The following is a 16,805-nucleotide window of genomic DNA, read 5'->3' as shown; positions in this document are numbered from 1 at the left end:
AATAAAAGCTCCTCCTACCAGTATCATGGTCAAGGTTGAAGAAATATCAGGTCTAATTTTATATTACCATGCAGTAACACTATGGCACAAACCTTGCCATCATTTTTGGGATGGAAGAAATGGGCTCCACTTGTGATGTAAATTGGTTGTTATTGGTCCTATCATGAGATGGATCTATTTGCATACATTACACCTGTCACATGAAAACAACATAAATTTCCTGCAGGTCCTAGATGAGTTGGAATTTCCATTATAATGCAAGAACTACCAGCAAACATGGTTCAAAAGCTTGTTCTCGTCCCAATTTTCCATCATACAAAAATTACAAGGTTCCCATGCGTAGTTGGATGCAGGTCTTTCAGTTTTACTGGTAAAATTTAATCTTCAATAGAGGGGTAGCTATCATAGGTATGGGTTATGAGTACATGCATGCAAGGGTTTTCTTTAGAGAATGACAGTAAAGGGGAATGAAGAAAATGAAAATTACAGAGGTGGGAAACACAATAATATCTCCAACGCCTGATTGCATGAAAAGGAATGGAGACAAGGTAGGGCTTTGGACGAACAAACAATTGTTTTAGCCACCACGAAGACAGAAAGTGACTCGATGGTGCTGTCATTATTGATACAAAATAGCTTAAGCTTAGATTTATCAAAAAAAGCTTAAGCTTAGGTATACTAATAATGATGTTTGTGTGTGTGACATTGTACACATATGCATGAAAATCTGCAGAACACATGATGTCCTTTAAGTTACTAAAATTGCTAAATCCAATGAATGAAGAAGCATAACGGGTGTTGACAAATTTTGAGAAACATGTGTAAGACAAACATTTCTCTAAGCCTCAATTGCACCGAAAGGAATGGACACAAATATCTCAATGCACCATAAAAAAACTGCATACTACTCATTAGTGTTTCTTCATCATTATTATCAAGACAAAGCTTACATTTGTCACTAATAGTAAATATATGTATGTAAACAACATATCTGGCAAATCTAATAGGAGAACAAGAACTGCTGTTGATACCACGGTTAAAAGATATTCTTCAAGCAATGCCTAATAATGTCAGGCTTCAAAAATAACAGATTAGAGGATTCTTCAGCATCCTCTTAGCAGCAAAGCATATCCAAACTCCAGAGAGGACACACTAGAAGTTGAGGCGAATATCACCAGAGCAGCATGACCATTTGCATTCAATTGTGACATATCCTAAAATCAGATGATGACGCAACCTTCCAACCTAGTCTTTGCTTTGCCACAGCTTCAAGGAATAATCTTATTACTAAAGCAGCACAATCATATTTCAAGCCAGAAAGGAATGATCCTTGCCAAAGATGATAGCAGGCCTAGCAACAGTGGTAGGACAAAGAATATGAACTTTTAAGGAATATAAGAAGTTGCCATACTATCTATACCACAAGATAGTGTGTTGGTAAAGAAGGTAACGTTGATTCACAACAGGCCTACCAACCCTATTCATTGTATTGCACAAGTAGAGACTAGGTTGTAAAATATTTCTTCTCCTCAGAGTGATAAGAGGTCACCCTCAACCTTCACTGCAAACACGGAATAAAAACTTCCATCTTACAAAAGAAGAGAAGCAACATAATTGTCAAAAAACTTTTTTGCATAGAAATAATGACACCATAAGATTTTCAAAAATAGCCCTCTCAGGACACTGAGAAGATGTATGAACAACCACATTATAGTGTCATATATTGATATCAACTTTAAGGTTCCTTTGACAGCAAAGGGATAAATCAAAGAGTTTAGTGCCTTACATCATAAGAAACTTAATGAAGATGATTAATAGGCAACCTAGAAAGAGGCAGTACACTGAAATAAGTACATTTCATCATTGAAGAACTCTTGATTCTTGAATGAGCAAGGGCTTTAAAATATTGTTTTCATCAAAGCCCAACAAAGTCTCAGAATATTCTTCTATGATAAACACAGACTGCAATTCTATCATGTTTTTACAATTAATGATTGATTTTCCATGGCTCATCAGTTAATGGGATGTGCACAAATTATCAACCTTTTTATTGAATAACCAAAGGAATTTACATCACCAGTTAAGCTTTTCAAAAGTATAGCATGGAGTGATTAAATAGAAAGTCGTTATTAACTATGCAGTGTGGTGCAAACATCGCTAGAAGGAATGGATCATACCACACGCTGTTCCCAACCAATGTCAGTGATCCTTTTGTGGATCTCATCTAGATGTGTCCCTTCGCAAATCAATCAACAAATGCATCAGCCTTCTATTCAAATCTGCATAACATCAACATAACATTCGCTTTGTACTCATATGATACCTAGTACCACGAAGTTATTAATTTAGCTTTGGAAAGTTTCAACCACGAGAGAAGGGGCATGGTTTCTGTGGGAACTTTGTCAGGAAATTATTAAAACTATATTAAAATACAAAAGCTTGTCTCATCCCAGCTTAAGATTTCTAACTTTAAGAACTAGTCTAACCTCCAAAAATAATCGATAAACTGTGACCATAAAGAATAAATTGAAAACTCACAACCTTTCAAACGGAAAGTTAAAGCATCAAACAATTTTAAGATGTACTAAAAAAAAATCGGATAAATTAAAGGATTCTTATATTCCCACAGTATATAATTCTTACAACTTATTACCATAAGCTTATTTAAAGACGACATAGTTCTGAAAAAGATCAACAAGAGAAGGCCCTTCTCTCTGCGTTATGGTTATTCCTGTATCCTGATTATCCTGTATTGAATAAGAACAATCAACATCAATCCTACTTTTTGCTCTTCCGATACTTCTTCGGCCCCGGAACTTCCAATCTACCAACAGAACATCCACACCTCCCACGAAAAACAAGAACTGCTCTTCCATTAGGCGGCGCCATCTTCTTGAGCTCCGCCTCCAATTCCCGGTGGTGATCGCGTGGCAATTCAAACAGACCCTTCTTCAGTCCTCCATCTTTAACCAAATTAGTGGAGTTCTTCACGCACTCCTCTGTCTCCAACTGAATATCGAACTCCGCCGCCTTCCTCAGCCCTTTGCAATTCGGATTCCCACATTTCCGGCTAGTACATATCACAACCATCCAGGCAACCAATGCAGCACAGCAAACGCTGAGCCCTATAGAACCATATATCACCGGAGCATCAGCAACTTCCTCCCTAACCACACGAACAATCGCACCAACAATTCCAATAAGCTCCACGACCATAAACCTAATATAAGGGAACAGCAAAAATCCACAAGCACCAATAACGACAATAAGGATTACTATATCGACTGCCGCCGATCGAGATCGATCACAAACCGGGATTTTCGAGCAATTAGGCAAAAAGGGTGCCTTTCTGTTCCTTGATACATGATTGTTAACCCTTGATTTAGTGTCAGCCATTGCAGTGGGCTGGTCAACGGAGTTGTAGACCGAAATTGAGCTATGCAAATAGACCATTTCAAATGGAACCCAAAAATTGTGAATCCAATCTCTGATTAAAACAAACCCAACAATCAAATCGGGAGAGAAAAAAAAAATGAAAAAAAAGATCGAACGCAAAGTTCTAGACCCAAAAGTCCGACCTAACCAGCTCGTGAAAATAAGGAAAAGACAAGGAATTCGAATCCGCCTGCAGATCGGGATTTGTCGGTGTCAATATTTTCACAAAAACTCGCATAAAATATAAAGCGATGGAATTCGAGGCTGGATTGAATCGTGATAAGATGTAGAATTCTCTAAAGATGGTCGTGAATCTTGGAGTGTGTGGAGGGGGTAAGGCCGGCCTGAGACGTTTGCAACCAGAGAGGACAAGGAAGAGTCAGGAGTGCTCTCTTATCACAATCTGTAGTTGTCTTTGTGAGAGAGGGGAGAGTTGGTCGGTTCAAAAGCAGGGGAGGTTTACACGCTAATAGAACACGTAGGGTGGACGTACGTGGGCTATTGCCATTCGTTTTTGAAAGTGGGCTTAAATTTTTATCCAAAGTGAAATGACTCAATTATGTGCGTATGATTTTAGTGGGGCACTTTTGTACTATGGCCATGGGCTTTGACCGACCCTCTTTGAATTCATCAATGTTATTCCAACTTTCTTTTACAAGTTTTTGGTTTTACAAAAATTAATTATAAAATGTATAGCTTAGTATTACTTTCTCATAAAAATAGGCCACTTTTATGTCCATTTGTGTGTATATATATTAGAGAGAAATGTTTTGTACAAACTTCAAATAATCAAATCATACACAGTCCCTTTATAAAAAAAATTAGATCATATATCAAAAAGTGTTAAAAAAAAAACTTATTTTAATGTGACCCACTTTTTTTACAAAATACATACGTAAAATTTGCCTATTTAAAACTTATATAGCATTACTGATCATATATGAAATGTTAAACTAATTAATCGAGCAAATAAGAATATTTGTATGCTCTAAAAATAGTAGTTCCATGTCTTATTTCGCATATGTTCCATGTCCTAGCAATAAAGCATGGAGGATATATATATATATATAATATGGCATACGAAATAGGCATGAAGTAACTTCAAGATGTATACATGCTTCACCGATCGGAAGCATATTCGTGAGAAAAATATCGAGCAATACTATCTAAATATCATGAGGGACACTAGAAATTCGCATTTGAAAGTTGAAAATGTATAAAGCTTTTTATATTGCGTGCCAGAGGATCAACCGTATCATAAATATATAGTTACGTGGAAGCAAAGCCAAATTAAGGTGGCTAAGTTAAAAAAATGACACGAGACTCATTAATTTACAACGTCTATATATATCTTCTCCACTAAGTCGTGTGGTATTTGAGTTTCTACCCTTCTGCTTTATCCAATTTTTTTTTGAGTTGGAACTAATTATGTTTGTAGCTAGTTACGATATTTTGGAAAAAATATCTAGAGCAACGTTTGATCTTAAAAAGAAAAAAAAAAATTAAAAAATGATATAATTATAAAAATATTTAAATAAAATATTTATAAATTGATATTACTTGATTTGATAAATTAAATTTATTTTATATAATTATATAATCTAACGTCATATTACACCACATCAATTAATTATAAATTTATTTTTCTGAAATTTCATTCTACCTAAACCATTTACCGACTTTCCTCTTACAGTGTAACAAACGAACACGTTGCACCCTTATTGCGTGACTGGTTTTGCGTGCGTGTTTGGCCTAGTAAAATGATAATGTCAAATTAGATATTTATTTATGATCTAAAGACGTTCATTGCATCTCAGTGCACCGCGTCAATATTGCATGAATTATCGCACTGAGAACAGTTTACACAGATCCGTGTAATGCCCGGTAATAACGTTTTTCATGGCGGTATTTAATGCTATCTGTAGCAGAAGAAAGAAATTAAACAAGATGGAGGCGATAGACTTTGACTTGAAAACTAGTAAAGTCAACAAAGTTTGCGCGTTTAGGCCCGGGAAATTCATGTCAAAACGTCATCCTCCATAACCATGAAGAAAAAGTAGTGCTACTTGGAACCCAAAAAAAACCCTAGTGCAGGATGGCGGCCGGCCAGGGCGCCATACCAGAACTATTTTCTTAAGGTTACAAATCCCGAAAATCCCTACCTAAAAATGTCACCATACAACTTATAACAAGTCAACCACTGATCTACATTTTCAAACGTTTCCATGTCACGATATTGTTTGGATCATTCTCTTGTATTTTCTTGGTTTTTCTCTCATATTTAATTACCTAATTCGTACGTCAGTCTACCTGATTAACAAATGAATTACAAGTTCCTGGTATTTACCGTAAAAAACGGAAGCTTTTGATCATGGGCGCAATTACGCGTTGTCTTTAACCAAAATTTTGGTGGAGATCGAAAGAGAGTCATGATCATGGAGGCCATGCGGGGATCAGGAAATTGACTATCCCTTTTTAAAAATAAAAATAAAAATAAAAAAATAGAATAAAATCTCCATTTTAAAAGAGTTATTATAACATAATGTCATTCCCGTGTGATCTTTATGCGACTCATCTTTAATTTAAGTGGTCTAATTAATTAACATGACGTAGTTCATCGTACTTTCTGCTTTATAATTAATGTTATAGTACTTAAATAGAATATATATCACTTTTATTTCTTTTTTTTTTCTTTTTTAAGTAATATTTTATTACTTAATAAAACATATATATAATACAAAATAGGAGTTGGCCGGAAACCGACAAACTCTCAAGACCCGCATTATATTAATACAATATTGCATGTTATATGAAAACATAATTTTCCTGTGCGTATTAACAATTAATATAAATGACTGTTCCCGATCGCGTCCTAGGAGAACCTCCATACATTCGAATTTACAAGCTGTAACGTTGAGGTAGGCATGGCAGCACTATATGCATGATGACTAAGGAAGGGAAGGTCCTAGCCAGCTTTCAATTTTAGATTACAATTTACCCTTAAATATTAATCCTATATCCTTTATTATTTAATGAAATCCATGAAAGAGATGATCTAGGCCAGCTGCCTTAACTTCTTGTTATGTACCTTTAACTCTGATCTATGCAATAACTGTGTTTTTTGCTAAGCGCCTTTTCTTGTTCTTTTTGGCCTGCTAGCCTGATCATATCGAAGATGCCCCAAACTTTGTCTCTTTAAGATTACAGACAGTACTAAATCATGAAAGTGATTATGACCCACTTGGCTAATTAATTACTACATATATATATATATACACGTTTATCTTATCACGCAATGTGATATCTTTAAAATGTTCATAATTTTATAAAAGGTGCTACTGCTCAATCTCACGATTTTGCCATCTCAAAGTTACCACTAGTGAAATTATACTTTTTTTTCTTTTAAATATTTAAAAATATATACAGATATTTCACTAATAGACATTTTCTTAATTATTAGAAAAATAAAAATATATGAATAGTCAAAATGAAGTAGTAAAATTATGAAACTAAATAATATTATACTTTTATAAATAATCAGGTAAAGTATCACGTCATCTCTATTCTTATTTTATATAATAACTAACGCGGAATTTCATCCTAAATACTTACAAGGTTTAGTTGATAAATCGAGAGAGTGAGAATTATGGAGACACCAGCCCATATATATGTTTTTATTGGACCCATGAATAATGTGCCGAGAACAAGGATTGATAGGTTTCGGCTCTCAACCCAGCCCATGATGATCTACCATTTTTTTATTTATTAGATGAGCGTGGCCTTGGAGAGAGAATGGATTCCCTAACGACCTCCAAGTGGTATTCACTACATTGTGATATTTCCAAAAATAATTACGAACTTGTTTTTTTATTTATTTATTTTAAAGAGTTTTTCAGTGCCTCATGTGCGGTGTTTTGATTGTAGGCTTTTTAAGTGGAAAACTCATGGCCATGGCCCATTGTCCATTACAAATTTAAAATCAACGTGACAATCTTACGTGTCATCAAAGCAGCCTAGGATTAAAAAAGAGATTTGTTTGATGATGTCATCTTTTTCTTTTTTGACTTTCGAGCTGCCTTTATTGAACCAACGAGCTACACGAGGAAAGAACCTGTTAAGATATACAATGTAATTTGTGCCTTTTTTGTCTGAGTACACGTGTTCCTTTCAGAAAATACCTCGATCTAACGGATAGAAAAATAGGTTCTTTTTAGGAGTGCCCGAGAAAAGTCGCTCCGAAAAATACTTCACACGTGGATACGAGTGATGAGATCATAGGATGAAGGGATGCACGGAATGGATGGAGTTGATGCGACTAGCGAGAGGTCAGGTTTACTTTTTTCACTTTACGTTTTAATAGTTTTGACTAATGCCACGTGGTAAGATAAAAATAGATGTTGACGTGGGCTTGTACTATTCGGTGGTTCGGACTACCCATTATGCGTTCCGGGAGTAGCTGTCTCAATTCGACATATTTTGAATTTCATAAATATATCAAATTCATTAAGATTTTAAGATGTAAAAATGTTTTCCTAATGCAACCGGCTAGATTGGATTCTTAATTCTGTCATTTAGAACCGAAATGATTGCGTAAGGAAGTCCTTGTTTCTTATAAAAGTTATCCTTAGATAATTTTATTACGTATAAGCGAAGTCGCGTATTAATTTATATACTAATACTGATTCTATTATATTTAAATTTTAAATTAGTAATATTTTTAATAAAATTTATTTTTTAACCAATTACATTATATTAGTACACATATTAATATATAATTATGCTTGTAATTAGATTTTTTCATTCTTAAGATTCGTTTAGAAAAAAATTTTATTTCAAAATTTTTATATTATCATATTTTATTTTCAAATATGACTTAAATATAAATAATTTTAAACTAATTAATATAAAATTTTTAAACTAATTATTATAAATTTTTTAAAATTTCAAATCACTACTATTTACAAACTATTTTACTATTATTTATAAAATTTTAATTTCATATTTCTCTCCAAATATGACCTTAATTGTCATTGCACACTAATTGATACGTTATATTTCAATTGATTTTTTAGTTTAGGTGATAATTTAAGATATGAAAATGACTTAATCTTATTTTATTAATGAGATGAGATGAGATGAGATAAGGTGAAAATTAAAAGTTAAATATAATTTTTATTTTAGAATTTGAAAAAATTGAATTGTTTATTATATTTTATATGAAAATTTAAAAAAGTCATAATTATTAGATGTGATGATATGTATAATGTTTTGTAAAAATAAACGAGGTATAGTTTTATAATATGTAAATTTTACTTATTCTCTCTTGAAATAATAAATAAATATAGAATTTATATAAAAAAATATATTTTTAATAATAAATCTTATATTTTTAAAAATGATACACGATATTTACACGTCCTTATATTATATTTAAATTACTCTTTAACATATCTCAAATCAATTAAAATTTATGAAAAAAATTTATTAACACGTCTATTTATTGATTAATTAAACACCCAACCAATTTGGAAGTCGGATAAAATTGAAAAAGAAAATTTATTAAACGGAAAATGGAAATAAATACAAAAACAGTTATTGATACTGCATGGACTCATTGAATTGGATGGGATGGTTCAAGATTGGGTATGAGTTTTTCTTTTTGGGAAAGTAGAACTTATTGCGGGGAAAAGGACACGAAAAAGGCAGGCGGTAGGCCAACTTCTACTCTCATCCACATCTGTATACACGGCCTCAAAAAATAGTCAAACAAAAAGGTAAAAGAAAACCAAAACAATACAAAAACAGGAATTTTTTATGTTATCTTATAATTTGCATCAATACGCAAAGAGAATTTTTAGACGAAGGAAAATGAGATCATTTTAGATAAAAATAATAAAATTAAATAAAATATTATTAAAATATAATTTTTTTAATATTATTATTAAATTAAAATTAAAATTAAATTAAATTATTTATTATATTTTATGTAAAAATTTAAAAAAATTATAATAATAAAATGAAATAAAATAAATTGAGAGTATTTCTCAATTCTAGTATTATTTATCGGATTATTTTATAAAATAAATTTGAAATTTGACATATTAAGTCTGAATAAAAACAACAAGACTTCAGCTAAAAAATAATATTAAAAAAAATTAACGAAGAAGAATCGGCGAGGAGAAAGGGAAAAATACAAAGATGCTGACTAGGATTGGGGAAAAAAATTGTGCTTACTTTGGCAAATCGTAGAGAAAAGAGAGAGATCCTTTAAAGACCACAAAAGAAACTTGTGGCCGAGAATTCTCCAATACTGCTGATGTGGCACCCCACCTGCCCAAACGGGATCATTTGGAAACGTATAATCGACGAGACTTCGACGACGACGAAGACGCCACACTCACTCACTCGCACAAACGTGCCATCTCTCTCTCTTCCGTTTTTTTTTGGGAGAAGAAAATAAAAAACCGGAAACGAAGAAAGCTGAAATCGGAGAGAAAAAAAAATGTCGGAAGCGAGAGACCCGGCGATTAAACTCTTCGGGAAGACGATCCCCGTGCCAGAGATTACGTCCAACGGGTCGGCTGACTCTACAGGAGCTCCAGCTCCGTATTCAGGTCCTGTAGTTGAAGATAATATCGATCAGGACCATGCTTGTTCGACCGACTCTTCGCCCGAAAACAGCACGGACGGAGATGGAGAAGAGCGAGAGGTTAAGAAGGTAAGGGATTTTGGGAGCGACCCATTGTTTTGGAGGTTTTGACTTGGCTTAAACATGGTGGTGGCCCACTTTTGTTTCTTAATGGTGATTTGATGAAGATTAATAATGATGATTAGTGGGTTTTTCGGGTGTGATTCGGTGGGTTTAGATTTTCTTCATCAGCTGTTGAACGGGGTTTTAATTTTTTGCTTCAGTATTCAAAGCTGAGATTTTGGTCGGTTTTTGTTTAGGAATTAGTATATTATGTATTATGATGAGTTTGCTTGAGGTAGTTTAGGTTAATTTTGATTGTTCGGGGATTTCCGGTCTAATTTCTATAGAGATTAACATTAACTCAAGTGTTTACGGCTGCACTAGTTTCGGTCTTTGGTCGTTTTGATAAAATTCTTCATCTCAGTTGCTGGTTTTCTGGAAATTGGCTTCTTACTAGATTTCGTGTATGCTTTTTTCTTTTATCGGAGACGTATATTTTTAACCAGATTTTGGCAATTTATGGGTTAGATTATTTTGGTTTCTTTTAGCAATGTAATGTCAAAGGCTATACAATTTTTCATTGTCATCGTTTTCTATGGTTAACATTTGGACCTGAAAATGCCGTCTCCTATTGGTATCCTTATGTTTTGCAAGGACTTTCCCAATTCTAAGATCGAGTAAAGTCTTCAATTTTACCTTTAAAAGTCGGGAACTGTTTCTTCTTTTTTTTCTTTTGGTCTTTTATCAGGTGAAATCATTTTTTTGGCTGTTGCATGACACTTTTACAGTTTTACCATTGCCTTATCAGTCCTAGTTCATTTACTCCTTAGGTGGCTTTGAGCACATGGTGCTACAGTTGTCTACTCTGTGCACAGAAAGTATAAAAGGAAGTTAGTACAATTTTCCTGCTTATTCTTCCTTCCTGGCTTTAAGTAATTCTCGTTAATCGTCCATTTGGTCATGTAGAGGTCATGACTCAGACATGAGTTTGAGAATATATCGGAAATTCTTCCAAACCTCGCCTGTCCCAACAGAATGGTCATCATGTCTTTTTGTAGGCACCTTGAAAGTTTTACGAACGCTTGAATCTTAACATCCTAGACATGCACAACAAAGATAATTAAGCCTTTGTTGGGTAACTGAGATCAGTTTGAAGTGCTTAAATAGGGTAATTATGTAATACTTTTGCTGGCTGCTTCTTGTTTTTGCAACTATGAAACTTTGGTTCGTAGTGACAATTCAAAAGATTTGTGAAATATGCTCTTATGTGTTATTTACTTACTTCCTGAAAATGGTTCTTGTCATAATTGTCGTGTTGATATTTTTCATCCATTTATCTTTAAATATTTCTTCTCTCATTGGAAAGTCTGATTGATTCAGGACACATTGGGAGACAAGGCTAGTGAGAATGACCAGGAAGACCCAGGCCCACCTGTGTCTTTAGAAGAGTTAACAAATCCAGATGCAACTTCAGGAATAAGTGAGAATTCTAAAACACCCTCTGTTGAGAAGGAGAGTGCCACATTAAAAAATTCAAAGCCCGAAGAAGAACGTAGCGAGTCTAATAATTCACAAGAAAAATCCCTGAAGAAGCCCGACAAGATTCTTCCATGCCCCCGCTGCAGTAGCATGGACACCAAGTTCTGTTACTTCAATAATTACAATGTCAACCAACCTCGGCACTTCTGCAAGAACTGCCAGAGATACTGGACAGCTGGTGGGACAATGAGGAATGTGCCTGTGGGTGCTGGTCGTCGCAAGAACAAGAATTCTGTTTCTCACTACCGCCACATAACTGTCTCTGAAGCTCTCCAGAATGCTGGAACTGATCTTACAAATGGAGTCCACCATCCATCACTGAAATCTAATGGCACCGTCCTCACATTTGGATCAGACACACCCCTTTGTGAATCAATGGCTTCTGTACTGAACCTTGCTGATAAAACAATGAGGAACTGTACACAAAATGGGTTTCATAAACCAGAAGAGCTAAGGATTCCAGTTTCTTATGGAGGTGGAGAAAATGGAGATGATTGTTCGAATGGAGCTTCAGTTGCAACTTCAAATTCAAGGGATGATCCTGGAAAAACTGGATCACAAGAGCAAGTAATGAGCAATTTTCAGGGGTTCCCGCCTCAAATTCCTTGCTTTCCTGGGGCCCCTTGGCCGTATTCATGGAATTCAGCTCAGTGGAACTCCCCCATGCCACCACCTGCTTTCTGCCCTCCAGGCTTTCCTATGCCGTTTTACCCTGCCGGAGCTTTTTGGGGATGTGCTGTGCCAGGCACTTGGAGCATCCCATGGCTTCCTCAGCCAACATCTCCAACCCCAGGCTCTGGTCCTAACTCTCCAACCTTGGGGAAACATTCAAGAGATGAGAATGTTCTCACATCAAGCAACTCTGGGGATGAGGAACCACTAAAAGAAAAGAATGCCGAGAGATGCCTTTGGATTCCAAAGACACTGAGGATTGATGACCCAGGAGAAGCTGCAAGAAGCTCTATATGGGCAACACTGGGAATTAAGAATGACAAGGCTGACTCAATTAGTGGGGGAGGACTCTTTAAGGCATTCCGATCAAAGACTGATAAAAAGAATAACATAGCCGAGACCTCACCAGTCTTACAAGCCAATCCGGCAGCATTGTCTAGGTCACTCAACTTCCATGAGAGCTCATAAACATGTAGCTTCTGATTTCAGAAACGGTTCGTGGTGGTGCAGACAGATTGGGAGTCTTCAACTGGTCCATTCAAAGTTTCTTAAACTGCGAATACCATGGGATTATTTTGAGTTCACTGGCCTTATTTCTAAGAATCTAAAGCCAGTCCAAATTAGGAAGAGCAGAGGAGGATTGTCTGCCATATCCTCTTAATGAGAAAATAGCCACTTTAATTTAGTCATAGGAACTGATTTCATGTGTTAGTGTGAACAGGTGCCTTTTGTTTTGAGTAAGATGTTTTGCTGAGTTCATGTACATATTTCTATATGCAATTGTGAGCGCTAGAACAAAGTGTGTACCAAAATCCCAGATGTTCTTAAATAAATTTGGGAGTTGAATTCAACGCGGGTGTTTTTGCTACTGCCCAAGTCCATATTTTCTGGCTCCAGCCCTCTTTGTTGACAAATAATACATACTTTGTGGCGCATTATGGAACAATATTAGACGATATGATTGAAGACTATTCTATGTCTATTTGTTTGGAAAAGTGCAAGAGTACATTAAAAACCGACCCAAATCAATCCAAGAGAGTTACTTCCATTCTTCACGGCTCTGCAGGAAACAACATGGAGGCTGCCATGGAAAAGTTCTTGTAGGCCTCAACTTGTAAGATAGTCTTGGGTTCTTGTTACAAAAGGCCAACCACCTTTCCTTTTCTTTACCCAAGAATCCAAGAATGTAGCACCAAGAAATGGAAAGCTGATCAAAAAGCTTTTCCTTTCTTCACCTCACTTGTTGCCTTCCTTTTCTCCTTTTGCTTTTGTAATCCTTTAATAAGTTCGTGCCTCCATTCAATGGAAGAAAAACCAAAGAACGTGCCAAAAAGAAAAATTATCAATCCAAAAATGCGGTGAGTCATTTAAAGGTTTGACATTGCTGTATACCAACTTGGTCGATCCATCCAAATAAAAAGATATGCGTTCCAGGTAAATTAGACTAGTATCAAAATATCTGTAAACTTTTTTCGAGTAATATTTGATATAATTCATACAAATTTGTGCAAATTTTTTAAAAGAGTAGCATCTACTGTTAAAAGAAAAAAGACAGATTCAACTTATCATATCAGTAGAGTGTGTAATAAATACATAAAAATAATTATATATAACAAAACTCATTTACAAAAGGCCTACGAAGAACTTATCAATTTAGAACTTATAACTAACACTACTCTTTCCTTGTGTTCTTCCTTGCACAAGTTTACCACGAGTAAGTTTTGAAGAACAATGAAAACGGCAACAAGGAATCAAGCAAGGAGCTGGAGATCAGAATATCTCGGATCTTATTCGTTTTAACGGTGACATGTGATGTTTCCTTTTCAAGTACATGGACATCATTCTTTAGACTTTCACGTGCGGTGAACTCTGACTAAACTGACTATATTTACCTACAATCTACGTAAACTCACAACGATGTGGAGCTAAACAAATTAAATAGTTAATATAATAATTATATCAAATAACACAAATTAATACCGATTATTATATATTCCATTGCAGTAGATAAAGCTGGCCAGAATTCTTTTCTTTTGTCTAAAACTCAGTATTTCTTTAATTTTGAGAATAATATTAAATACATTTTTGGGATATATAAATCTTAATATTTTATGTATTTTTTTTTTAAAAAGTATGACTCATCTTAAAAAATGAGTTTTTTATATGAATTTCAAATTTATTTATTTATTTTAAATATACAAAATTTACACGCTTTAAAACTATATAAATTATTTTATTTACAATAAAGTGTACCATATTTTAATTCCCATAAGTAGGCTTTAGATGCAAAGGAGATGACAGTCTCTCTTTTTTTTTTAAAAAAAAAAAAAGATAAAAGATGATATATTAAGTTTATTAAAAATACTCACTTATGAAGGAGAAAAGTTACAACCATTTTGCAACCATTAGACTAGTTTTCAATTTCTGTGGTCCAATGGCTAGAGTTTATTGTAAATGGCAGATTGATTCGATCACAGAGCATGTGTTCTTTAAAACTATAGAAAATTTTAAAAAAGGATTAAACAACCTCAATAAAATGGCATATTATTAGAAAAAAACAAAAACGGGTAGTGGGTGGAAGGGCTGCTGATAAATAGGGTCACAAAAACACTCAAAACTTTTTTTTTTCCTTTATGCTTTCTTATCTGTACAGCGAAATTGTCTCAGTGCTGTTATATGCGCAGTTAATGCCCCCCATTGGATCTGAAGCTGAAGCGGTTCCCTAGGAAAGCCCAAAAGCTGCTTTCTGCTAACTTTCAAGTCTCATATAATCCGAGCTTCGATTCGGAAATCTGAGAGAGCTACTTTTTTTTTTGGCTGTTCCTCGTATCAAAATCCTGCCAGAAATAATGGGTCGGTCCTGTTTTCTCAGCATCCTTCTTGCTTCATCACTTCTGGTTTTGTGTTTCTCTCATGGTATTACCCTGTTGCTTTAGTTTTTGCCTTTTCTTTTCCTAGGAATAAATTCTGTTTGGTTTTGTTCTTTTCTTAATTTGGTCCCGTTTTCCTTGCGCGTTTTCTTGACTAGTTGAAGGGTTCGGTAGAAAAGTGATGGAGACTGTTGAGCATGAAGATTCCACTTTTCGAGTAGAGGTCAGTATCATTTTTTTTTTCATATGGTTGTTTCACTCCGTAATTCTTTTCTTATTTTGTTATGTAGACAGAGTAAATATTTGTTTGTTGTCCAGGAAAGTACTGTTGGAAAATCGAGGAGGATGATAGAAGTGATGGATTATTCGGATCCCGGGCCAAACACTAATCCGAAAAGTGGGTACATTTTCAGCCCTCCCCCGCAAGTCTAATTGAGGTTATCAACCAAAGAGTAAAGAGATTGTCATTTTCTTTTGTCTTTCTCAAGCCAAACCAAGTTTATGTAGATGAGTAGGCAGCGTTGTTAAAAAGAGATGTTCTTTTTTCAATTGTAATTAGTGAGTAGGTTGTAGGATTTGGTTGTTGATCTTCATGTTCTTTGAAGCTTTGGATTCTTCCTCTTCTTCTCCTTTGTCTTCAAGTGTGCAATAAAACAGTATGCTAATGCTTGTCCTTACTGTTGTATCCAAGCAAAGAGGTATAGAATAACACATTTGCTCTTCAATGATATAATCGATTACAGGCTCTGTTTGTGTTACTTACAAAGTTCAATTTTTGAGGCTAATGTTGTGAATCATTGCTGTCCTACTGTTAATTTGTATGCTCATGAACTCGATTAATCTGTATGCCATAACATTCTCGGTTTCTCTCTAGCATATAGAGGTGCTCATGTCCATTTCTTTGCCATGTCATTGCCTGATGTGATAAGCTCTGGTTTTAGTTCTTTACTAGCATATTGTTGTGGCCAATTTGTGTTTCATGGGAACGGATTAAGTCTAATTTGATGTTCTTTGGGTTGAATGTTGGTATATAAAAGTTCATTCTGAGCTTTAACACTAGTTCAATTGTATAAGATTCTGTAGTATTTCTGCCTCACATTTTATTATATTACAAGATCAACAATTCAAGCTTCCCTCAGTTATATCAATGCCCTCGAGGTGATTTACAATAGAAAATGATTTGACTTGGTGGAGTGCAATGTGTTGAGTTAAATAGACTTCTTAATTATGCTTCACGTGCATGAAAGTGGACTTGCAGCATTATTAACTTAAATCGGGTTCTGTTGCAAATATCATACTCCCTTGGCTGTGGCTCATGCTGTATTTAAAATATTTGTGTTCCTTGAGAGCCGCTTTCCTCAATCCCTGTTGATAAATAATTCCAACTTTCTGCATAAGTACTAGAGGTGCATGCTCAACTAGCTAGTGGATGACAACATATCTTCTCCCAATTTGCAGTTTAAGTTTTTGAATATTTGGTCCTGTGATCTGGACTGACTAGGAATTTTTGAATCTTTATTTAATACGACCATGATCGTGGAATTACTCCAACATCTGCAATAAAGAGCAAACTAATGGTCATAGACTTATTCGCATGG

The 16,805-nt window shown here is 34.8% G+C and overlaps 2 protein-coding genes across 4 annotated transcripts; one reads left to right on the top strand and one right to left on the bottom strand.

Moving 5' to 3' along the window:
- Window positions 1–866: 866 nt before the first annotated feature.
- On the bottom strand, window positions 867–3,924 carry LOC122302446 (uncharacterized protein At5g19025-like). Of its 3 annotated transcripts, XR_006240468.1 has the most exons (4): window positions 3,579–3,924; window positions 2,654–3,487; window positions 2,178–2,279; window positions 867–1,561 (listed from the first exon to the last, which is right to left on the bottom strand). XR_006240468.1 is itself a non-coding variant. In XM_043113705.1 (2 exons), exons 1-2 carry the CDS (start codon window positions 3,671–3,673, stop codon window positions 2,779–2,781), a joined length of 804 nt encoding a protein of 267 aa, XP_042969639.1. In that variant the 5' UTR covers window positions 3,674–3,923; the 3' UTR covers window positions 2,581–2,778. The 3 variants fall into 3 exon arrangements, 1 of the variants encoding a protein (XP_042969639.1); XR_006240467.1 differs by having other exon boundaries at window positions 867–2,279; XM_043113705.1 differs by lacking the exons at window positions 867–1,561; window positions 2,178–2,279 and having other exon boundaries at window positions 2,581–3,487; window positions 3,579–3,923.
- A 5,885-nt stretch (window positions 3,925–9,809) lies between these two features.
- On the top strand, window positions 9,810–13,188 carry LOC122302445 (cyclic dof factor 2-like). The gene is made up of 2 exons (XM_043113704.1): window positions 9,810–10,153; window positions 11,507–13,188. Exons 1-2 carry the CDS (start codon window positions 9,938–9,940, stop codon window positions 12,803–12,805), a joined length of 1,515 nt encoding a protein of 504 aa, XP_042969638.1. The 5' UTR covers window positions 9,810–9,937; the 3' UTR covers window positions 12,806–13,188.
- The last annotated feature ends 3,617 nt before the right edge of the window (window positions 13,189–16,805 follow it).

The sequence above is a fragment of the Carya illinoinensis genome, chromosome 3, assembly GCF_018687715.1.
Source record: "Carya illinoinensis cultivar Pawnee chromosome 3, C.illinoinensisPawnee_v1, whole genome shotgun sequence".
NCBI classification, from domain to species: domain Eukaryota; kingdom Viridiplantae; phylum Streptophyta; class Magnoliopsida; order Fagales; family Juglandaceae; genus Carya; species Carya illinoinensis.
Note: the sequence above shows the minus strand (reverse complement) of the source record. Positions and strands in the feature narration are given on the sequence as shown.